The sequence below is a fragment of the Anopheles coluzzii genome, chromosome 2 (genome assembly GCF_943734685.1).
Source record: "Anopheles coluzzii chromosome 2, AcolN3, whole genome shotgun sequence".
Taxonomy (NCBI): Eukaryota; Metazoa; Arthropoda; class Insecta; order Diptera; family Culicidae; genus Anopheles; species Anopheles coluzzii.
Window position 1 is genome coordinate 71,318,809 of NC_064670.1, and position 24,828 is coordinate 71,343,636.

Consider the following 24,828-nt stretch of genomic DNA (forward strand, 5'->3'; position numbering starts at 1 on the left):
ATTCTTTCGTATCTGTTGGTCATAAGCTTAAAAGAGTGGTAGCATGTTACTAAATTAAACTGGTGGTGGTGGTGGTGGTGGTGGTTGTGTTGTGGCTATTGAAATGGTTTATGCGACAAACTTTGCCCAGTGATGGAATTTGCTTAATGAACATCATCTGAACGAAGTTAGTCGCATAACGATGTGTAGACTCGCGCTTCTTCGTCGATATAGAACTGTTTTGATCAAAGTAACACTCGCCCATCGGCTTGAACTTGAACGATCCTCGCTGCTAATGGATATGTCGACATTAAAGTACAACTACTGTGATATGATCTATAACTCAGATCACAGCAGAAGTTCCTTCAATATTGACACCCTAGTTCCTTACTCTACTTTCTAACTTTAAAAACAATACACACGCGCACACACAGATATACGATTTCAACTTCAAGCACTGTCCTGCACGTTGCACCTCGTCTCGTTCCATCGGTGCCTGAAAGTGCAAAGTTAGTAGGTAACTACTGCTGTGATATGGGCGATAACGCTTTACTGTTCACATATCACACCGGGAGTTCCTTCAGACTTCAAACACTTGATAATTTCTCTCTTCCTCTCTCTCTCTCTCGCTGTCTCAAACGAACCTATTCTTTCTTCTCTACACGCACTGGTCTTTTTCTTGTTTTGCACTGACGATTTTTTCAACGATTTAGGATACGAGTGTTCGGTCTAGTCACTTTTTGTCAATTCAATCACAAGCGACTACTCCGACATTCGCCCTAAGCCGTGAGCCGGGACGTGAAACAATGAACCTCACACGATCGTCACGTACTGTACTCGATCTCCAGAAACACACTGACTCAACTATCGGTGATCGGTGCTCGGCTTTCTTCTGCTGATCGGAGGTGCTGTTGCAATACTGTTCAACCATCAACTGATAGCATAAGCATAATTGCCCTCACCTTATATATGTGACCATTTTCAATATCCAGGCTAGCAAATCCATCCAGCGCCGCGCACCCGGTTGTTGTCGTTAACCGGGCGGGCATTCCTCCCCCCTCCCCCCACGAACTGGAGGGTACATGCCCGGGTACGGGGTAAAACTGATGACACTATAGGAGCAGTCGGTTTTGACCGTTGGCAGTTTCGTCAAGGTAGTTTTTCATCAACACAAAACACTAGATAGAACCACGGCCCAACCAGGGGGTTCACCAACAGCTCTGATTATGACAAAACTGCTACCGTTGCAAGTTACTGTCGCTTCTTCTTAATGTTTCTGTAACCGTTGGTGGTAGTTGGTAGTAAAGAAGGAAGCTCACTGCCCACTTTTTGTATGTTGTCCTCTCTTAAACAAGGCGTCGACACATTGGGGTAGAAATAAAACGTCCGTTAAAACTCACGGCTGCACAGCTATGGGGGAACGCAGGGTAGGCGCAGCCTAGGCGTTTGTACGGCGCATAAAAACACGTAAAGCTGAATGTGTTCAAAACTGCTCCAGGTAGCGGCCGTGCATTTTTGTCGCGAAATGGTAAATGTTTTAATTCCACCACGCTTGGTTTTTAAAATCAACGCTTACTGCGGGTAAAGAGGTAGGTAGTGCCAACAGTCTAAGCTGAGGTAAGCTTATTTTTCTGCAGAATTGTTTTGCACCCATCGCAGTAGGTCAGTAGGGATAATTGTTTTAATTTGTACGATGGTGTTTTAGCTGCATTCTCAGTTTTATATGTACTGGTTGACCCAAATCGCAATGGGCGTTTCTAACGAACTTTTCCTACACTCTTTAAATAAAGCAACGCGTTAGGTGTATCGTATAAAATGTATTTTTTTTTTCAATGTACCCTAAATGTTTGAACGGCCCAAAAGGCTGCACGCCCCAAAAAATATTTCACTTTGCAAATAATTTCAAATTTTAACTAAAGATTATTTTAAACAGCGATAAAATTTGCATAAGAGATAATTTTTTAAATGCATAATTATAAGGAAAAGCATAATGGTTGGGTGTACAGTCTTTCCCCGAGTTATGCGACACTCGAGTTACGCGAATTTTTATTTTTGACAGTTCAGATGTCAAATCAGTTCAATTTTCTCCATCAATTGTCAAATGAAAAATAATTAACAACATTTCCAAAGTTTTAAATCACTAAAAAGTCAGAAATAAGCGAATTTTCTACATCAATTGCATCAAATAAGTAATAAATTACATACATGAACTAAATTCAATAAAAAATCATGATAAATAAAGTATATTTTTGCTGTAAAACGTGATATTCGACTTACGCGAATGTCTTCAGAACGCCTTATTCGCGTAACTCGAGGAAAAACTGTACAACAAACTTTTTAGAAGATTTTGGCAACCGAAGGGATGCATGGTATATTGTAGTTTTGTGCTATTCGATCGAGGCTTCTTGCGCCAAACAGCTTAATTTTCCAAAGCCTACTGAGGGAGTTTAAAAACACACTTCTTTCTTCGTAATTAGCACCATGTGCTGCGCAATTATCTAATCTGGCAATAGCAAAGGGAAATAGCATCACCGAAGGTCGTCCGAAAAAGTTGTGAAATTTATTCTCTCGAGTGTCGTCTTCAAATGTGTCTGAAATAGAAGTGTGCGAGAAAAAAAGAGTCCACAGTGTTAAGATGAAGTAAAATGCAGCACACCCATCACTGTGTGCGTGATTCTCAAGTGGGCCAACTTTTGAGGTCTGATTTTGACAGCTAAGTAAAACGCTTTGTCCCGAACTTCCATTCTCCAAAGGGATGCAAGTTAAAGACGAATATTTCGGTGGTGTACAGTTCGAGCTTTGCCGTATAACAACATCCGACCAACGAACCACCGTTCGTACGGCCATTACACAGCGTTGTGCTTGCGGAGTTCTCATTCAATGCTTCTTGGCAGCTGAAAGTAAACCATGTGCCTTCCTCTGTTAGCTTAATTTGTCTTTGGAGGATAACTGTGGAATAGCTTCATTCCCAAAAACATCCTTTGTGTAGTTTTCGTTTTAAAAAGTACGCCGACCTACCTGTCCTCCTGGGAGGTAACGTAAAAGTTTGTTTTTGTCCCCCATTTTCCCCTCTTTCTGCCGGCCAATGTGTAGAGTGTGCCGCAAATCTAGCAGCTTTCCTTATCATATAGTATCCATTTTCATGTGCAGGACGGATATTTTGTTGCATAAAGTACAATTACGCTGCACATGAAAGTAAGCACGACCGAGCGTTCAAAGCGTTCGTCCGTCGTCCTTCGTGCACGTTCCATCAGCATGTCGGTTCGATGTAATACTTTTGCGTAAACATCACAACCAGTGAGCAGAATTGTAAAGTAATCGCTACACTCCCGTACGAGGAGCAGCCTTGGCTATCCATTTAAGCAACGCGCTGTGACGTTAGGCAAAGCATAAATCTGCGATGCTACGTTTGGAATGAAGGGCAGCACCAGATCCTGGGACGGTGAACGCGAAAGAGAACAGGAGCGGCCAGAGACATAAAATGGAATTTTAGTTTCCATTCCAGCAAGCGTTCCTGGCCGTTCATTAGAATATGTGTCGTTGTTGCCCAGCGCAAGACTTGAACGAAAGTTATTTCTCAAACGAAAACTTCCACGTTGAATGGGCATATTGTAAAACTTTAACGTGTATGTAGATAACAAGAGCAATCAATAAATTACCGATACAGCATGTATTTTTTGTTGATTTTTTTACGATCTGTATATATAACGGATAAATCTACAGGTGCTATTAAAATTATGTTATTCGGACAAGCATACAAGTTGTAGTTAGACCCGTATGGCCCCGTATGGACCAAGCTCCCCCCCCCCACCCTCATACCCCCTTCCCCCATTATATGCATAGGACTGATTATCTTGCAATCAGTAAATCAATGCCTAACTTTAACACTAGCTTTACAGAACCCGTCAATTTGGAACAACGGAATTTAAACTTTGAAGTAAAATACTAAAAATTCCATTGGTTTAGTTTTGATTTTTACTGTTCGTAAATGTATCATTACATACTATGAGTTTGTAGCTTAAGTATTATTTTCATAACTTTCCTAGATTTTAAGATACATATGTGGTTGATTAGATTTAGTGTAAGTATCTAAGTTGTAACATTTTTCATTAAAAGTCAACGAACAACAATAAAAATAAAAACACCAATAAATAAAAAAAAAGAACAATAATCCACATATTATCAAACAAAAAATCTTGATAAATGATTTAAATAAAGTGGCCTCAACCGGAATTACTAATCAACTTATTCCTCGTGTGTTTCGAAACTCCCGCAGACATCGATCAAAATGTAGCATCGAAAGGATACATTCATGTGTTCATGTGTTCGTTGAAACAATAACGACTGTTACAATAAATTAGCATTATAGAGACAATTTTTTTATGGAAACCAAAACATGTTAAATGATTCAAAATTTTAATAAAATTGGGGTTTTCATGATTTTAACCCATCGAAATACGTATACGTTATTCATCCGTCAAATTGACGGGTGTCCGTAGAGGTAGGTATATTAAACCCGTAAAGTCGCAATAAAGTTAAATAGTTTAAAGTGGTACTATTTTATTATTTTCTCCTTCTATGTGGCGTAACGTCTTACGCGGACATACCGGCCTATATAGGTTTTTGAGACTTATTCAATACCACGCAGCCGGATAGTCAAGTCTTTGCTACGGGGGGACGGTCCATTCTGGGCTTGAACCCATGACGGGCATGTTATTGAGTCATACGAGTTGACGACTGTATCACGGGACAGCCCCTTTTATTCAGACATTTTTACTTTACTTTTATTACAGAAAAGCTTTTAAGTACTAAACCAACATAGATTTTTTAAAGAAAAATGTAGATTCCCATGGGTTGTTTATTGAAGCGCGAACAAATACGAATAAACGCGCACATGTTAGAACAGTACATAACTATTCGCTTTTCATTCTAACGCTGTAGAGAAATACCGCTTCCGTTTGTGATAATTATATAGTATAACAACATAATAATGATAAGTACCATTCAGTTGTATGTTTTTTTTTGTTATTCTTCTTCTTGCCTTAGAATGTCGCCCAGGTTGTTGCCGATCAATTCGGCAGTCATTTATACGTTTCATGACATGCCCTTCGATTATCGTTCAGCAGAAACAATGCCCCTCCATAGCGGTAGAGATAAGCCAACGCGTTGAGCACGAGTGTACTAATGCCTTCGGCCCCAATCTTGCTATCTCATCGCTGTACACATCGAATGTACTGATGATGACGTTGATGATGCTGTTCGTTCGATCAGTGGTATAACATTTGCTCAACATGTTCCGCCAAACGTTCGAGGTGAACAGTGCATGACAGTTCCCAGGCTACCACCGTACGCAATGGACGGCGCGCAAACTAATGAGCTAACGCAGTGGCCTTTGGTCGATCGGGAGAGCATCGAAAAGATTACACAGTGGCTCACCGCTCAACCGCACCTACCGCAAATTCAAGGTAAGGCTGGGTAGCTCTCGCCCAAGCTTTTTATCCCGTGGTTCTGCTACTGATCTGCAACAGCTACTTGGATGTGAATTCAAATGGGACGCTTTTTTGTCCTCTGCTTTTTCAACCTTTTTTTTTTTTGCTTTGCAGAACACGAAATCGCCCAATTCCTGCATGCAAACTATGGCAACGAAGAAGCAACCCAGCGCACTATCGAGAACTATTACACCCTGCGGACCAACTATCGGGATTGCTTCACCGACCGGGACGTGTTCAACGATGCGATGCAAACGGCACTCAGAATCATGTGAATATTACATTGAGAATGGTGTAATTATTTAAGCGAGCTGGCACGTCACATTCCACGCGGACGTGTCTCTGCTGCTTTATGGTGTCGCAGTATTGTACACACAACGCGCATTTATTTGTTGTGAATTTGTGTGTAAATATTGCATCAAGCAAATCTTACAACCCGGCGAGAAAGAGTGTAGTTGTGCGCTGGTGGCGCAGTAGCTTGACAGCATTACGCACAGTACACGCCACAGCGTTATCGAACAGAACTTGCTTGATTTTAAAGATCTCACGTACACTACCGTAAAGGCGCATTGAAGTAAACGCAATGTTTGATGTTTGCGATGCTTATGCGATGCCACTGGTGTACGAAATTGAGCGAGCATTCACATTCTTAATTGGTATATTTACAGCTATTTACATCAGTGTTCTTCCCTTAACGTTATTCTCCGTATCGTTAGGTATCTTCTGAGTAAAATTTAGTTTTTTTTTTAATTCCCAACGTTGATAATAGAAGGGCGAAAAAAGCGAGGGCACCTCATCGTAATATAAGAAGCAGTAGATCCTTCAACATGTCTGGCTGTTGAGTCGCTCACAATTCCATCGGTTGCTCTTAAGTCATTATTTAGGGTAGAAATGTTAACCTATGAATTCATTATGACAAAGGAAACCGACCCCCCTGGAAGGATAGGTGGAGTCTTTTGTGAGAATTAAATACGACAACGCACACATAAAAAGCGTTCCGTGGGGTGGGTGGCGATAGAATGTTAGAATTAGTCTCTCGCGTGCTGTTTAATATCATCTTTAATAATATTTTTTTAATTTGGTAGATTATAAAAGAGGCTAATAAATATAATTATATTTTTTTCTTCCTTAAATGGATCATTTCCTATAGGATGTTCACCATACTGCCAGGAGAAACAAAGGAGGGATATAAAATGGTTTACACACGTTTGCTCACCTCTGATGCGTCCCACTTCAATCACCCGCAGATACTAAAATTGTATGTATTCAATGGATTAGAAACATTTTGGTAAACACCGCACACTCGCCTATAAATGTTTCCTTTTTCTTTAGCATGACCATGTGTCTCGATTTGTGGGTGAAGCTGGAAGGCAATGCAAAGGGGCACATCATGCTGATGGATATGCACGGCATGCACGTTGGCCATATGACCAAAATGAACATGGCAGCGGTAAAGAAGCACATGTTCTATGTACAGGATGCACTCCCCATCAGGCTCAAGCAATTGCACTTCATAAACGTGGTACCGTTCATGAACTGGCTAATGTCGCTCGTCCGACCCCTTTTGCACAAAGAGGTGGAGGAGATGATCAACATGCATGTAGGCCTGGGCAAACTGCATGAAGACATTCCCATTGAGTGTCTGCCTAATGAGGTTGGCGGTACTGCTGGATCAGTGCAGGAGCTGCATGGTAAGATACCTTACATTCCACCACCACCTGTTTGATCTGAATGAATTAATTTTGCAGATTCGTTCAAGGAGAAACTGTATGCCAACAGCGAATGGTTTAAGGCGACGGAATCCCAAAACTTGGTAGATGAAACGAAACGGCCTCCAAAGCCGAAAAAATTCATGTTCGGGCTTTTTGGGTAATGTCGCGTTTTTTTGGAGCATGAACTAATGTCTTAGCTAGTATACACCTCCCTCTTTTGGGGATTAACTGTTGTGGGAAGTAACGAACTATCAGTACTTTATATGGGAATATGAACCTAATCATGTAAGACAATTATTGTGAAACTACAACGGTCGCCAGTCTATTACATTCACAGTTTATATTGCATTAGGGTGTGAATCCTTTGTGAAATATGAATGATTATTATAAGAGGTATGTAGAAATTAATGCATTGTAGAAATTGACAGTGAAAGTCTACATTTATTACATCTGTAATCGCGTTACTAGAGAGAACCATACGTCAGTGAAAAAAAAATTCTGGAGAACATTGTCGATGTAAAAATATCTAAAACAAAAGAAGAAAAATCAACCTATTTAGTTTTTTCGACAAACCTCAACTCTCATCGGAAATGATAAAATAAAAAACGATAAAACCTTGGTGGTTTTGTAAGACAAGGCTTTTGAGTATCATTTTTTTTTTTAGATAATGTTTTTTTCAGTTTCAAATTATATTTTTAAAGTCCGTAAAATTGTGTAAGATTATTAAAAGCATGAGACATAAATATACAAATATTTTTTATAAAATTTTTATAAAATATTTTATAAAATAATTTTTTTTTTATTTATCAAATATTTTTTTTTTACAAATATCAACAAATATTTTTAAACTATTAATAAAATGTATGCACCTGCTTTGTAACTTTTAGTCATGCAATTATAACGTTGTTTATTGTAAGTTTGCCGTAAAAAAAACAAATAGTATTGATTTATAATCAAATATCAAGCTAATTTTATAATTTAAAAATCAATGGAATCGAAAAAAAAACTTTTAATTAATAGTTAATAAAATCTCTTATATATTCCCAAATGAGAAAGGACATAAATAAATTCCCATTTTTAAGTGTTATTTGAAAGGGCTACCTAAATATTATTTTGTAGTATAGGACTAAACATTATTTGTCGCACTTTTAAGTCGAGTTTTTTTTAAATAAATTATTATTGTTTTTAAACAATACAAATTTGAGAGTGTCATGGTGCATTCGAATAATTCTTATTTTTTTCATCTGTTTCACGTGTTTCGTATTTCGACCCGGTGCGAAAGCCTATAGAGAAAACTTGCAGTAACCATAATCGCCCATAGATGATAAACAAATGAACTGAAATCTATTTTTCGAACGACATATTTGTTCTCGTTTTTGCCGGTCTGGTGGTACAGTCGTCAACTCGTCCGTCATGGGTTCAAGCCCTGAATAGACCGTGTCCGCATACGTAGGACTGACTGCTATGAGTAAATCTATAAGTCACTGAAAGCTAAGCTCACTTTACTTGTTGGTTATAAGACAGGCCTTGACCGACAACGGTTGTTGTGCCAACGAAGACGAAGAAGAAGATTTGTTCTCTGTACGAGAAATCAAAACAGAAGAGACTCGATTTAGTTTGCATAGTGTCTGCTTTATTTTGATACTGAGAAAATTATGTAAATCTAAGGTTAACGATTATGATCGTCATAGATTTTACTATTATTTTTATGAGATAAACGCTTGACTGAGTTTGCTATAGCAGTGCAGTACTCTGAAACTGATAAGGAATAAAAAAGACGCCTTTCTTGTAATATGATTAGTGACGACATAATTTTGAAATTAACATCAAACCGTAATTTGCAATAAAAATTAAAATGGACCCCATGCGCTCCCACTGTGATTCCTTTTGACAGTAGTGTCCCAATGTCAAAGTCGGCAGCAAACGTCAACATCTTCCCCGTTGTGTACATTTCTTGTTGCGAAAACACACACATTACGCATTTTCACCGCTAAAATATGCTTTCGAACGTAGCAAAATCGATTGGCCAGCGCAATCTGTTTGGCAAGTTGGTGAGTAATATTGGTGAAAGTTTTCGGGGATTTGAGTGGAATTAATTTCCCAACGTATAGTCGGGCAATTACCGTGGAACAGTTGTATATCTACCAACATACCAGCACCCACTCGCCAAAACCATTCTCCTCCACCCCCTCCGTGTAGAGTGATTGCATAATGAAACAGAAAAAGGATATTGAACAGTGTACACGATAAGAAATATCAATGGTATTTCGGTGTTTCGCCTGTGCACAGAACGACGAACGAATAAGCGCATCGATCCAAAATCCGCATAGAAACGTGTTAGAAACAAAAATCCGTGATTCAGCATGGGGTTAACGAAGTGGGTGAACACACTATTCCGGTCAAGCAAAGCGGCTGCAGCTGCTACTGAAGCAATCAAACCGAAAAACAACTCGCCCAGTGCGATTGGAAATGAGAAGAAAGTGGTTAGAGCTATTTAACTGTTAATGCGTGTTAATGCTACCGAATGAATTCATTCAGTACATAGAAGTGCATATCTTTTTCCTCTAATCCTGCGTTCTTTGTCTCTCTGCAGAAAACACTTTCAAGCCAGCAGCAGAATGGATTTGCTTCGGAAGCTACGTTCGAGACGCGGGTAAGTAGTACTACACAGCGTAATGCTTAATCATTCACTTGTTTGTGATAGTTTCAATAATGCAATGACCTACCATGCGAATGTTCCGTGTTATTACTCTGAACAACTTAACCTATGAAGGTCGTCTGTTATCAGCTGCGTTATGACCGCATCTGTATTGCGTTTTTTGTTGCATTTTTTATTTATTCACTAATCAGATGTTTTGTGATTAGATCAGTTGATCAAAAATTTAATGAAAAAATGTGAATTTTTCCTTTTCGAATTTTCAATTGTATTTTCAATTTATTGTTTAAAACAAATTGAGTGCATGATACTTTTAGCCTTACGAATGGTTGTCATATAAATAACAGATTTCTACTGTCAATTGTTTCTAACACTTTTCCGTTATTTTCGTCTATGTGTACATTCGTTTTCCCTGTATGTTTGCTGCTTGTTCGCAAAACGAATCAGGCCTTTAAGCTGCATAACCTTGAAGAAGGACCTTCGACCAAGGTGACACTCACCAAGGAGGATGCTCTGAAATACTACGGCCAGATGTACACGATAAGACGCATGGAAACGGCTGCCGGCAACCTGTACAAGGAAAAGGTGATCCGAGGTTTTTGTCATCTGTACTCTGGCCAGGAGGCGTGTGCCGTTGGAATGCGTGCGGCTATGCGTCCCGAGGATTCCTGTATCACCGCGTACCGGTGCCACGGATGGACGTATCTGATGGGTGTGTCTCCCGTGGGCGTACTGGCTGAGCTAACGGGCCGTAGCAGCGGCTGCGCTCGAGGTAAGGGTGGCAGCATGCACATGTACGGTAAGAACTTCTACGGCGGAAATGGCATCGTCGGAGCTCAAGTACCACTAGGTGTCGGTATCGGCTTCGCTGCTAAATACAACGGAACCCAGGGAGCCTGTATTGCGCTGTATGGCGATGGAGCTGCCAACCAGGGTCAGCTGTTTGAGGTGTACAACATGGCAAAGCTGTGGAACGCGCCTTGCATATTCGTCTGCGAGAACAATGGTTACGGAATGGGTACCAGCGCTGAGCGTGCGTCTGCCAACACCAACTACTATACTCGTGGAGACTTTGTGCCCGGTATCTGGGTCGACGGTATGGACGTGTTGGCAGTTCGCGAAGCCACCCGCTTCGCGTTGGAACACACCTCCTCCGGCAAGGGACCAATTCTGATGGAAACGGCCACTTACCGTTACTCTGGACATTCCATGTCCGACCCCGGCACTAGCTATCGCTCGCGCGACGAAATCGCCGAAGTAAGACAAACTCGAGATCCGATAACATCGCTACGCGAAAAGATTTTAACGACCGAGCTGGCCACGGTGGAAGAGCTGAAGGAGATTGAAGGCAAGATTCGTGCTGAGGTAGACTCGGCGACAAAGGTGGCCAAGACCGACAAAGAAATCTCCGTCGATGAGCTTACCGCAGATATTTATGCCAATCCAGAAAACCTCACGTCCGTACGCAACACAGTGCCCCATGCCGAACTGCAGCACAAGCGGCTTGGACAGGCGGTCAACATGTAAACATCTACATGACATGGCATGGTTTGCTACGTTAATATGTGTTTCACCACTATCGAAATGTCCGGACAAGGAAAGAACAAAGCAGTAGATGCAATCTCACGAATAATTTCGATTACGGTAAAATCTGTTCTAAACGTCATATTTTTGTTCGGGATCAGTGATACCCTTTGCCTGGTCTTAATGATACGGGTATAATCATAGCGATCCAAACAATAATGTTTCTGTTTTTTTACATAATGTGAACGAGACAACAACTACAAACGAAAAACGTATTTAATTTTTTTTTTGTTCATTATAAACGGGTTGCAAGGCATTTAAGACAAACCATAAAATACATTTGACACTCATAGAGTAAATGCGAAGAAAATGTGTTGATTCGATTTAAACGTAGCGATACAATATCACAAATCGTGAAATGTGTATCAATCAGTATTTTATCCTTAACTATTTGCAAAACGTTTTCACTATAACTTACTTTCTCAGTCGTTCTTTCTACTCGCTATAGAATTTATTTCGAAGCATGAAGCCCCGTCGTATGATTCGATACTCTGCACACCAAATCTGCAACCATCTTTGTAGACGTATACATTATGCACGTTGGTGTAGACTAGCACTTGGCTGTTGACTGTTCGATAGCTTACCATAAGTGCTAGCACGCTGCATATTAAAGAACCAGGAAACGGGCAACTAGAAGATATATTTATACTCTGAAGCTTTCCAAAGATGGACGTATCGAAAGCCGTGTAGTTTACGTTGATAATCTGAAGAAAGTTTTAACAGTGGCCAGTGTGCCGACACTGTGATGGGAAATCTGGAACCAATGATCCACTCCGACTCTGGCACTGAATTTGATTTTAATGCAATAAAAACGTGTTTTTAAATTATTTTATTTTTTTAGTAAATTTTATCGAATATCGTTTACTAGATTAATCCAACTACACACATATCTCCAGAGATTGTACTATGACGCAACATTTATGGTTTTCTGAACATGGTTACTTGGTTCATTTCAAGACAAAAATCGCCCTAGCAACGAATAGAAACAGGGGACAGCGCAATCCATAGCGAAAGGTGCATTTGAGACAGTTGGTGCGAATAATGTTCGCAAAATACGGCGATTTGAGCATTACATTTCCATCGTCAAAAGTAAGGGATTTCATTAAAAAATAACGTGTTAAAACACGATTTAGGCGATGCAAATTCCGAAAATTTATGTCTGTGATCGTTCTGACAAATCTCGAAACGGAGGCTTTTGATCCACAATGGCACCTCCTTTATTTGAAGAAAAACTTGCTATGAACGGGTGAGCAAGCGTTGAGAATTAGTTAGCATTTGTTTATGTTTTCTACCGATACCTAAACCGCGGTTCACTTAAGCCTAGGCCATAAGCGAGAAAGAGAAAACACTAGACAAGAAATGAGAGGGAACTAAGCTTGACAGCTGATTGCTGCCTTGCGCACCAACACTTGCAAACATTCAAATTCCGTTTGTACGAGCGGTAGGGAAGAAGGGCCGGACAGCTCGACAAGCTGCTCGACAAATATGCCATAGGGAAGGGCTGAAAAATAGAGCGAGAGGAAACTATTTTGTTCTGTCGCTATGTTCTGCAGACTAGTGATGGGACATTTTCAAAAATATCGGAACGGAACGGAACTAGGTATTTTTCAAACCGTTCGGACAATTGCGAACCTGCCGTTCCGATCGAACATACTAGGTTCAAATTGTTTATCCTAATTACGTATCAGGAAATGGAACGAACCTCCTAGGTTCGCTCCAGAACGCGCACCACTACTGCAGTCGTAAAAATACCTGTCAACTAGAGGTGGATCTAACGATTCATTTCACAACTCGAGGTGCGAACCTACGGGAATCGATTCTGATTTGAGTTCAGGTTGAGTTCAGGTAGGTGCAGCGATTCCGGTAGGCACAAGAAAGCATTAGCGAATCGCACCCGAAATCGAAAACTCGCGGACGGAAATCATACCAGTAAACAAGTAAACCTACATAAGATATCGGTAAAGCGAACCAAATATCAAGTATGAATAGGTAGTCTCGAGCTTTAGGAAAAAACGCATTCTAAATCGTACCGTCGCAGTTCATACATTCCTCAGTTAGTTTGACCATTCAATCTTTCTTGCGTACGACTGACAATTTTCACTATTTGTTGGACCTAATGGACCTAAACAATACGGCAAAGTCGTCGCTGCTCAAGTTCGCTTTAGACCTTGTGTGAAAGTGGGCGTGTAATTTTGATGTTTTTTTGCTTTATTTTATCAAATATTTATCAAAATATGGCTTATCGTACACCAAAAGAAAAGATATTCAATTCCCTAACTATAAAGTTTATTGAATGAAATGTATTTCCTTGTTATTCTCCACTAATCTTTTTTTACCCTGCAAAATGCGGGGAATCACAAGGAAATGCATTTAATTTATTAATTCAATATGTGTTATAGTTTAAATAGTTGGCGAATATCCTTTTTCTTTTAGTGTACGATAAGCCATATTCTGATTAATATTTAATGAAATACAATGGAGCGCCGTTTATACGGGTACCTTTAATCCGGCTGTCCGTCTATCCGTGCTGTTGAGAAATGACAGTTCAATACAAAGGTGATATTGCGTGCTATAGAATATATTAAAAAAAAGGTTATCAGAGCACATTGTCATAACAAAAAACGCTATAATTCATGACAAAATTCGAATATTCTCACTGGACAAACATGAAGTTAATAAAAATTTGCTAATTTGTATTAAAACATACGATAAAATCCAAAAAAAAACAGGAATTTGTGATTAAATATGTACTTTGACTCATTATTCGTATTATTCGAGTATCCGGGCGAGTTCGAGCTCCGTTGAGCCTGGATCAATAGAGCTCCACTGTATAGCAGAAACCCCCAAAATTTCACGATCAATTCCACTGGAACTGTAACCTGGGCTTTAATAAAAATAGAAAAAGACCCAAAAAACTCCAGTGAAACATGATATTCAATAAATTTGTTATTATTTTTATTTTTATTATTATTATTATTATTATTATTATTATTATTATTATTATTATTATTATTATTATTATTATTATTATTATTATTATTATTATTATTATTATTATTATTATTATTATTATTATTATTATTATTATTATTATTATTATTATTATCATTATTATTATTTCTACAATTATTTTGATAAATTTTTATATGATGATGATAATTAAACAAGTTAAACAAAAAATCCGACACATATCTTGAGATCAAATGAATGAAAAATAGTTTAAGTGCAGTTCATTTTTTAAGCCATACAAATATAACACAACCCAGAAAGATAACGCATCCAAGCAAAATCAGTACTTTGGTCAATTGCAATAGATGGTTTTACACTTTATTGACAATTAACCAACAAGAGCAATGAAATATACCAACACTGTTTAATTGCATGACTTGGGACGCTAGATTTAAATAAAATAGAATAAAATAAAATAAAATAATAAACTCTTGATTCCGGGACAAAAACAATCAAGTTGTTAACAACAATGAACTCGCAATGAACTTCACCATGGTTACCGGTGGTGTCATCGCTCTGCAATCTTCACACTATTCGCGGGAAAGTATCCTAGGGACTCCATTCATTTGGATGGATAGCAAAACAACAGATAAAGCAATTGCACGAAACTGCAATGACCAAGAATGGTAGACCGCACCGAAGGTGAATGGTGAAAGGATTTTGTTTGACGTATAATCTGCAATGGCACCAAGGTAAAGAGCCAGCGCCTTCACACAGATGTTTCCCGTGCATTCCGCGACCTACGCCAAGGCAATAAACAAAGCTTTAACCGTGTCCTTCATCTTCATCGGGTTCGAGGGGCCTTGAGTTATTTGATCTCGTCACTTTCTGTACGGAAGGGCAAACTGTAAAACGATCATTGCAATTGCAGTCTGTTTTTAGCATTTTTTTTAGGTAAATAACCCCTATTGAAACGTGTTCTTTCGGTATGAACGTACTGCACGCCCCCCGAACGGATTGTAAACCATTTGCATTGAATGAATTAAACGGATACGGTTATATGCAACGAGAACGGGAACATCTCGTAATGTTTATTGCACCACTACAAACTTTCAGCAAACATTCGCCTATACATGGCTACCAGCGTTAAGCAGCAAACGATAATGCTAATGATACGATCGGCGAGTATCATACGTGCTAGCTTTCGTTTGGCGTAAGGAATTGTCTCGTCCGGATCCTTCATCAGGTAGCGTCTGATGGTCGGGTACGCGTTCTCAAGATATTTCCCGGTTAATTTTCTTGGCATGTACCATCCGAAGGTGTTTCTGTTAACAAAAAAGGGTCCAAGCGAAATGCAAATGAGTAAATATCGAGAGTGAGTTTGATAGCGCGTTTGAACGCAATGCTCTTACCGATCTTTCTCGTCTAGCAAGGATGGTAAATTATCTGTCTGCTTCGTTTCAAATTCCCACTCATTACGGACAAAGTAGCGAAGCGATACTTCCGAACCGTAAATTCTCGATTGTAACTTCATTAAGCTGGTAACGGAGATGTAATGGGGATGTAATTTAGTACAATAGAAGTGAACACCAAGAGTTACGGCACTTACAATGGTTTGTGGCCAAACATTCTGATGAGGAGATCCAGCAGAAAGGATGGTAAAAGCATGGTGAAAATAAGCTGCAACGAGAATGAGCAAACAATTGCAGCATGTTTTTCAACAAACAAAAAAGCATCATATTTAACAAGAACATAGTTAATTTCGGTACAGCCTAATTGCTACCCTAGAAAGCGAATGTATCTGTTTTTTTCTCACCTTAAAGTAGTACAACGTTTTCCAATCCGTTGGATATCCACGAGGCACCCAGAGCATGCGGCTGAAAGGAACGGCATACAGATACTCCTTTCCGCGATCCAGCATTTCCTGATACTCCAGCGATTGTTCGTATGTGACGGCACTGTTGTAGATGGGAAGGTGTTTGGGGCCACAGGCCCGTTCAATAGTTCCGCGCTTCCAGGCCGCCAGTATGATGGTCTTAACCACCACGTCCACCGGAATGATGTTGATGCGATTCTTCGGTCGCAGATAGGCTGTCCTCGTGATGCCCAGCCCAGCACTGACCAGCATTCCCGTCGGCCCGTTAAAATTGTCCACCCAGCCACTCATCGGCTCGGCAATAGTAAATAGCACTACCGACGGGCGTACGATGGCGAGGGGCAACTCGGTACTGTAATCGTTGCACACCTGTTCCGCCAAGCCTTTGGTGTACGTGTACGTGTTTGGAGAGTTTTGGGAAAGTCTGCAAAACGAGAACAGGCGTTAGAACAACGAGCTTACGAGGTACCATAGCACCGGGAGCACCGTGCAGCAGCTTACTTTTGCATCAGTGCATCGAGCGCTTCCGGTTCGTACCGGTCAACAGCTTGTACGAGTTTCTTCCAATCAAACTTTGGCGGGTAAAGCTAGGGTCAAGCGAAATCAAAGAGTTAACAAAAAATAACACAAAAAAACACTCTTTCGGTGGTTTGTGATTGAAGCTTAGCAGTAGTACCTTTTCTTCAACATAGCGATTCTCGGGATTGCTGTACGCGGTAGAAACGTGTACCACAGCGCGCAACTGAGGGGCCGTAGCTTTAAGCATCTCGAACAGTTCCTGCGTCGAGCAAATGTTTGTCTTGATTGCATCCCTTAGTGGATCATCAAAGCGGACGCTGGCGGCCAAATGGAATGCCACCGAAACGTTGCTCAGCCTCTGGATGTCCTCTTCGTACATTCCTAGGCGTAGCTGCGTAATATCACCGAAAACAGGGACCACCTTGTTCAGGGCAGATTTGTTTTCCTCCTTCAATCGGTCGAACAGCTGGGTGGAAAATGGAAAGCAATGTACAGTTCGTCACAAAACATTTGAAAACGTCACGCCACACCCTTAGATCGGCAAGTAAAATAGTGCATCAGCGCGTTATGCGCGTTATTCATTCACACTCACAGGGCAGGCGGCGAGTTCGGTAACGCGCGTTTCGATCGATTTGCCGCGCTTATTGCGCATCAGCACAAAGATGCGCCCAATGTCTGGGCAAGAGCGGAGCAGCTTCTCGATCAACACCTTCCCCAGGAATCCCGTTCCACCGGTAAGAAAAACATCCTTGTTGGCGTAAAAATCCGTCACGGATTCATAACATCCCGACTGTGTCGTCATTTCTACCCCTTTTTACACGACGCCTCGTTGGATGTTGAATTGTTGTACAATTTGTGGGCACTTGCACCTGCACGCAACAAAAACGCAACGCTCTGCTATTGCACTGCACTGCCCCCGTGTAATGGGATGGCCACTCGTCTGCGATCGTGATTGATCCACTGCGAACGCCACACTAAACCGCGAACCAATGGCGGGCCCTCGTTTTATGCCTTTTGTCCTGCCACGCGACGACACCGGACGCCACTCGAATTGTGCTGCCCCGTACGCGAAGACTCAAGGTCCTGGCCGATAAGAGCTGCTGCAGTGCGCGCAATGCAATGAAAGGGAATTGCAACCTCATGCGAGATCGATGACTCGTAGCAGCAACGATCCTTGCTCACTGCCAAGGTTTACGTGCGCACAAGACGAAGGAGTAGTAGGAACCGTCATTGACATTGAACACGTATATACGCTGCTAATTCTGTCATAGCCTACTCAGAACTACTTTCCCCACGAACGGTACACAATTGGTACTGGCATGGAGGCAGTTTACCGATTATCGTACGATTATTTTGTTGCGCTTGTTGATCGCATTTCGTATGGGTTGAGGAGGGCTTCACAACCTGGCACTTACTGAGCCGCTGGTGGTGGGTTTTAGCACTGATAAAGTGTTTTCTTTGCGAATGGGAATGTGTCGGAGCGCACACTCAACTGCACGTTACAGCAAAACACAAATTGTTGCAAATTAATTCTAAAACTTTGAATGGCGGTTCTTACCTGCATTTACCCCACTATTGAATCGCCCTTTGCGGTGTAACGTTCTCGTTGGTGCTGGTAATAATTATTGAATATTTATTGCTGATTGTAAATATTGCGTAACGCGCAGTTAAATTGTAGCAATATGTTTTGCTGAATATATTTGATCGATGCGTATCGATCGGGCTCTGTTAATAAATGTTGGTGATTTCGATGGGATTTGTACCATTTCAGCTCATCAACTTCGGTAGCTTTGGTGATACTATTTAACGCTATTAGCATATGCAACTGCAGTGCAAAAACTTTCCAACATTCTCTGGCAACGCTGGTAGGGCGTGTAACCGTTGTGGCCCCAACAACCTTCCCGGGCACATTCACTACATCCGGCCACACGTGCAGCCTTGGTCGTGTAAGACGTAGCGCGGAATTTCGGTGCGCCAATCGTGTTTGCTGTAACTTTACCTACCTTAGCTAACATGCTTAGTGAGCCGTCTCTACTGCACGGTGCTGGAACTTTATGATGAGTGATAAAACTTCTTCATCGGCGTAACCGGCATACCACCATTCATGGGCACATGACCCAGTGCTTTGTCACGCTCACCTAACGCTCTAGGTCACTTTTTGTAGAAACAGTAAAAACTTCTTATTTTCACTCCACTAAACACATCCTTCAGTTCATTACGTTCAGTTACATGTTTTTTCCGTCGATGTTTAATCATTTGTAAGCGATGTTAATGTAGCTGTATCGAAGAATTGTTTCTCGCTTTAGGATTGCCGGTGAGAATGCTCAAAGTATTTGCTATTTGGCTTATGAAGGCTGATAATTTCAATAATTTTGAAAACATCTATTTGTTCTGGAGTAAAATTTGGCGCACTTTTGGCAAGCTTTTTGTAATGACAGAAACGTTCTGTTCCACTTATAAATGACGGAACACCAGTCACTATTTACTGTTCATTCAATTTTCAAAGCACACAAACTCAACTCTTTGATAACACACGTACCTTGGCAAGGCATGTTCCATACCTGCGCAATTACTTTGATTTACAAACCACCCACCCTCCCCCTACAGCAAACCATGAGAGACGTGACACAAAAGGTAGATGTAAATGGCGAAAGATGGTGACCCCGTCTAACGGTAGCTCGATCGATTGAATATTTGATGCTGCTGATAGTGAGTTGTCGGAATCAGGTGTCATACTTTAGACCGCGGTTCCGCTTCCTGATCGCGAGCATACGCGTCATTTGAATATTTGGAGCGCTTTTGTGTGTCGGAAACGCGGTGTTATCGACATCGTTTCGAAATGACTTGAATGCCTTTGTGTGCAATGGATTCATAGTGGAGCTATTTAGATGGAAGTGAAAATGTAAGAGTGAAAATGTATGTTTTATATAAACTAAAATATAAAAAAACTCGCTCGAAACATATTCTTCTTCTTTGGCGTTGCGCCGTTATGCTGACAGTATTATTTTTGGGCTTAATTGTCTCTCAGTGACATATTGATTATTCATAGCAAGATAATTAGTCGCACGTATAGGGAGTACATTCTTTTTGGGGCTCGAATCCATGACGTTGTTTTTGTTTTTGAAGTCGTACAAGTTGACTGTATCACGAGACCGGCATTCACTAATTAATTAGCATTTGAAAATTCATTTCAAAATTGTTTACATTACAAATTTGTTTCCAAAGCTTTGAAAAGCATTGTTTCCAAAGCATACGTTTCAGATACTATTCGGATTGGATCATGGAGTCGGTCTCGTGATACAGTCGTCAATTATTATTGTGACTGTCCAGTATTATGACCACACCAATCAGGCACGCTTATCAGCCAAGCTTATGAGTGGTTCAGACAAACCTAAACCAATAAGTGGTTGTACCGCCAAATAATATGAATAATATGATATGAATAATATGGGAGCTCAGATTTACGAAAATAAAAAAAAAACAATTGCGGACAAGTTTTAGGAGGCCCAGGAAGCTGGACTCTGATGCCGAACCGCGATACAGTATGAACTCACTGGTTGAACTGGTGGTAGTACCAATAGTGGTGGTATTGCACTAAAATGCGTCTCATACGACAAATTTACAGTAGTTAAGTTATTTATGATAGTGTGACATGTTCTCTGGCTTTTTACAACGGGTTTAAAAGTCATTCCGTTACATAGTGACCGAAAAATCCATTATTTTGTAAAATGTGTCCACATTTTTCCAAAATCCTTAGGATTTCATAACGAAATTCATATCTTTGTTAACGTTCTAAATGACCGCATAACAACGCAATTGTTAGTTTTTTTAACATTATTGTTATCAAATGATATTGTTTTATTAGAGTCCATTGCCTTTTAGCCATATTTACGTAATTTTAAGTATTTTTTTACGATAGTGCTATTATAGGTACATAAAATAGGCATGTTCCTTTAGTGGTCTTAGTTATAAAATCAATAAAAACATCACATTTTAGATTTTTTCGATGATATTTTTGATATGTCGGACTGTTTTCACTAAAATAACCAAAGGAAATGAGTTTTCGGTAGGTAATTTACCAAAAAAAAGGCTAAAATTCGCTTATTTGGCTGAATGAAAAATTTACTTCAAATCAAGCACACTCATCCGGGTGTGGGTTGACGACAGGTGTTGTACAGTACTTTTGTCAATATTTTCATCAACCAAATTCATACATTTTTTACGATCAAATTATGTAAGAAATCAAAATTAGGGCAGCAGTCCTTGCCATTCATATGAAAACAGCTTCAAAACTAAGTTCCATTGACATTATACACTGTTTTTGAGGCATCTTTGCTTACCACCACTATACCCAAGCAGTCAAAATTGGTTAAGCAGCCAATTTTGGTATGCTAAAGATCGCTGCTTGAATTCGCCTTTTGCAGTAGATAAACAGCATGAAAGTTCCAGCGGGTCCTTCTAAATAGCACCTTAACAGCTTCCTTATGCCAGGGTGCCGGAGATTATTTTTCTTTACGATTTTTTTTTCAAGCAAGGCGTCATCAATGTAATAAACAACACGAATTGTGATTTTTTATGTGCACGTTTATTTTAAAACTCTAAAAGCTCTTGAATTTTACATAATTTTACATAGTTTACTAAAAAATCACAATCACTTCACTCAATGTTCCTTCTTCAATTGATAAGTTTATTAAACTAGCTTGGGCAGCAGCAACGAGATGATTGACGGTACCAGTCTTTGACACTTTGACAAGAGCCACCTCGTACCGATGGCATGTATTAAAAAAGCTATGTAGTTCCATCAAGTTCGGTACGCTTTAACAAGCCTTCAAGTTCCATCGTGAACCATACAGCTACAAGGTTCCTGAGAGTACTATGTGCCTGTTAAAAAGCTCCATAGTTCCGCAAAGTACCGTCTATCTCTTAATCACCCACAAAGGACGACATCGGAACGATTTTTCGTTTAACAGCCCCAACTCAGCTATAAAGTACGAGCTGGCTATTTGGATAGGAACCATACCACCATTATAGATGCAACGAAGCAGTCACAAAAATATGTATTTTTTTTCGTAAAATTGATGTGTTTCATGGTAAAAATGGTTGTGATTGCAAACATAAAACATATTCCAATTGCTATTTGTTAAAATATCAGTGAATTTACCTTAGTGACACTTTAAATCCATTAAAACACATCTGTACCAAGCGTACCGGCCGAGTTGGGTGAGTCGGAGAGGGGGATGGAATATGCTCACTCTTCCTTAACAAAAAAAAAAAAAAAAAAAAAAAAAAACACATCTGTACCGCTACAAATTGCACCACTATTGGTACATTCAGAATTCAATAGTTGAACGCTTTTTAGTTGGCATGCTTTTTAGTTGAACGCTCAATAGTTGGCTGACAGTTCAATTAAAAAGCATGCGTTTGTATAGGAAAACCAGATTTTGAAAATTTCAAAAAAATCTCATGGCCTGCCGAGAAAAATTTCATATTTTTTTGTATGGAGAATGTGCCAACTAAAAAGCACATATTCAATAGTTGGCAGGAAATCGAAGTTCAACCAGTGAGTTCGGACTGTATTGCGGTTTTGTATGATTAGTTATGCATTCAATTGATATTCTGCTAGAGATTTTCTGTCGTCGTATTGTCTTATTTGTTGACCCAAATACGTCTGCCAAGATTAACTAGGTCGTTCTTACGAGAAATCAAAAAAGTGACAAAAGTACTAAACCACTGATTATCCGGCTACTACCGTCAACTTGACTATAACACGCAAAAAGTCTGACAGGAGAATTTTATCACTTTACTATTCTGTATAAAACTAACATTTAAAAATATTACAACTGGATTTTTAGGGTCGAATTTTACATTATTAATATGATTGCATGATTTTTTTAACAAAAACTCGCAATTTTTAGTAATTCTAATTCGTCGGTGATTGTAATTCTTTTTGTTTGGTTTTTTAGTTTTTTTTTCAAAGAATTATAGTCAAACATATAAAAAAAATGCTTCAAAATTAATAAAAATAGGAATATGATGCATTATTCTGAAGATAAAGACCCAGACGATTATTATTTTAATAGCTGGAAATGAGTTTATTTGAACAGAGTAAATTGAAACTTAAACTTTACACGCACTGTTATTATTTGGTTGGTGGAGAGTTCAGCGACGGGCTGAACTCCCATGATGTCCTAATACTAATACGATATCAAATATGGTGAGCTGTAAACTGTATCACTTACAGATGTAAATCTACCATTACCACTTATTAAACTCCTATTGTTACAACTGGATTCCATCACCTGTTGCACTTTGTGCCGCAGATGGAGCAGAAACATAAGACAAATAAACATCATGCTTCATCACACCACCTCGTACTTAACTTCAAACAGGGACTTCCTTTCGAACCAGTCCTTTCGATCACTAGTCCGACACTTGCAGTACGGTGCAAGTGATGTAAAATAATATGATCCCATAAACCAAACTTACAACACTTTGCAATCCAATCAACACGGCTGACGGAAAGTTAGAGTATTCGTCCAACGATAGTGCTACAGCACAGCCGAGCATAGAGCTTATCGATTGTATCATGTTTTAATATGCTCACATGAATGATGTGTGCTTGTGCCGGTGACCTAGGGACTAACGGTCCCCAGAGTGATGCTTATGGGAGCACTTCGTTCCGGCAAGGGATTACGGTGCTCTTTCGTACAACATCACCCACAGAGCCCGCACTCTGAGCCCGGGTCACAGGATTCTGCATTATTTGATTTGATTTTGCGTTTCGTGTGGCATTTGGCGAATTTGGAAACAGACTAGGGGACGAAACTGGTACCCAGTGCCGCCATTCTCGGCATCCCTGGGCTCATTCAACAAAACTCTTTTGATCTGACAGGGACTTCCACATGTCAGCGTACGTTTTTCGGATTTGGCTCCGTTCTTATGTTATTGCCCGTTTTCCCTTCGACTCCGTCGATATACACGGTGACTTTGGGGATCACACCGTATCCAAAATAGACAATCTTACGTACATCATGCGGGGCTCCACCCCCTCCGACCGGAACAATGTGTTGTAACAAGCCCGCGTCCGGGTATAATGTTGAGTTGAGTCAAACTGAAAACATTTTACTCAAAAGTTACCATTTTTGTTGTTGTTGTTGTTGTATCGCACACGCGTGGCAGCTAGCCTTGTTTGATCCTGACCATCCTACCGCGAACTGTACGGGGACGGGTGAGTAAAAATGAAAACAAATTCAATAGCCGATGGGAGCCTGAACTCTCCACCAACCAAGAAATAAAATAAAAATACGAAAGCCATCACCATTTCTAGTACACCATTATACGCTGCAGGGTAAAGTTTATCCATTACTTCGCGAATAATTTTACCTATTGCCGCAAGAGCTTGACTTTCACTGATGCGATGCTCGTTCAAATCTGGTACGGTTAGATTTTATGCTTTGATCTAGTTGTAAAGTTGACCATATCATCTCTCCCCCCCCCCCCCCCAACCCCGTCCCCCGGTAGATACGTTCAAGCAGAACGTTTCGTTCCGTATCCACTGATCGTGCCAGTAATAGATTTCTAGTTTAGCTGCAACAACAACAACAACAAATTCGTTTTACATGAGAATTCTTCTACGGTTTCTAGCATTAAATATGTATCCGCAGTGACGAGGCAGTGTGGTCCCAATATACCGCACAACGTTTGCGAAATAACGCGACCGTCATAAGCGCGTATTGCTTCAGCTTCGCCCCAAGCAAGATCCGGTGTAACACAATCGAAAAAAGATGCGGGTGCGCGGAAAAGGAACAGGGCGGGTGGGTAGACAAAAATGTCTGTAACATGGCTGAAAGCGAGAGCAGAAACAAAGGACGGTGTAAATCATCCAACGCGGTATCTGGAATATGTATTAACAGCAGCTTACAGTGCAAAGCATTTGCAAGCGACAAGAACCATCGGTTTGTGTTCAGTTTGACTGCAACTAAATATTTGATTGCTTACTACACCTCCTACTACTACTACTACTACCAATGTTGAGCTCTTAGCGTGCTGTTGTGTACTGTTTGA

The 24,828-nt window shown here is 40.2% G+C and overlaps 3 protein-coding genes across 4 annotated transcripts; 2 read left to right on the forward strand and 1 right to left on the reverse strand.

Moving 5' to 3' along the window:
* Positions 1-5,212: 5,212 nt before the first annotated feature.
* On the forward strand, positions 5,213-7,816 carry LOC120961536 (alpha-tocopherol transfer protein-like). Its single transcript, XM_040385319.2, has 5 exons — positions 5,213-5,444; positions 5,583-5,739; positions 6,619-6,726; positions 6,801-7,159; positions 7,217-7,816. The coding sequence occupies exons 1-5, from the start codon at positions 5,303-5,305 to the stop codon at positions 7,339-7,341; spliced, it is 891 nt and encodes a 296-aa protein (XP_040241253.2). The 5' UTR covers positions 5,213-5,302; the 3' UTR covers positions 7,342-7,816.
* A 1,276-nt stretch (positions 7,817-9,092) lies between these two features.
* On the forward strand, positions 9,093-11,719 carry LOC120961532 (probable pyruvate dehydrogenase E1 component subunit alpha, mitochondrial). Of its 2 annotated transcripts, none has more exons than XM_040385315.2 (3): positions 9,093-9,231; positions 9,774-9,833; positions 10,284-11,719. In XM_040385315.2, the coding sequence occupies exons 1-3, from the start codon at positions 9,178-9,180 to the stop codon at positions 11,361-11,363; spliced, it is 1,194 nt and encodes a 397-aa protein (XP_040241249.2). In that variant the 5' UTR covers positions 9,093-9,177; the 3' UTR covers positions 11,364-11,719. The 2 variants fall into 2 exon arrangements, with proteins under 2 accessions (XP_040241249.2, XP_040241247.2); XM_040385313.2 differs by lacking the exon at positions 9,093-9,231 and adding an exon at positions 9,280-9,663.
* Positions 11,720-15,420: 3,701 nt separating this feature from the next.
* LOC120961526 (putative fatty acyl-CoA reductase CG5065) lies at positions 15,421-18,192 on the reverse strand. Its single transcript, XM_040385299.2, has 7 exons — positions 17,357-18,192; positions 16,922-17,230; positions 16,747-16,832; positions 16,186-16,669; positions 15,979-16,049; positions 15,782-15,907; positions 15,421-15,694 (listed from the first exon to the last, which is right to left on the reverse strand). The coding sequence occupies exons 1-7, from the start codon at positions 17,564-17,566 to the stop codon at positions 15,472-15,474; spliced, it is 1,509 nt and encodes a 502-aa protein (XP_040241233.2). The 5' UTR covers positions 17,567-18,192; the 3' UTR covers positions 15,421-15,471.
* Between the last annotated feature and the right edge of the window lie 6,636 nt (positions 18,193-24,828).

Excerpts from the sequence above, each read along its gene's own strand:
- LOC120961526 (XM_040385299.2), bottom strand. The coding sequence starts at position 17,566 with ATGACGACACAGTCGGGATGTTATGAATCCGTGACGGATTTTTACGCC. Across the intron at positions 16,050-16,185 it reads AAACGTTGTACTACTTTAAG|CTTATTTTCACCATGCTTTT; the intron begins GTGAGAAAAAAA and ends TTCTCGTTGCAG. Across the intron at positions 15,908-15,978 it reads ATGTTTGGCCACAAACCATT|CTTAATGAAGTTACAATCGA; the intron begins GTAAGTGCCGTA and ends CTCCGTTACCAG.
- LOC120961532 (XM_040385313.2), top strand. The coding sequence starts at position 9,544 with ATGGGGTTAACGAAGTGGGTGAACACACTATTCCGGTCAAGCAAAGCG. Across the intron at positions 9,664-9,773 it reads TTGGAAATGAGAAGAAAGTG|AAAACACTTTCAAGCCAGCA; the intron begins GTTAGAGCTATT and ends GTCTCTCTGCAG. Across the intron at positions 9,834-10,283 it reads AAGCTACGTTCGAGACGCGG|GCCTTTAAGCTGCATAACCT; the intron begins GTAAGTAGTACT and ends AAAACGAATCAG.
- LOC120961536 (XM_040385319.2), top strand. The coding sequence starts at position 5,303 with ATGACAGTTCCCAGGCTACCACCGTACGCAATGGACGGCGCGCAAACT. Across the intron at positions 6,727-6,800 it reads CACCCGCAGATACTAAAATT|CATGACCATGTGTCTCGATT; the intron begins GTATGTATTCAA and ends CTTTTTCTTTAG. Across the intron at positions 7,160-7,216 it reads ATCAGTGCAGGAGCTGCATG|ATTCGTTCAAGGAGAAACTG; the intron begins GTAAGATACCTT and ends TTAATTTTGCAG.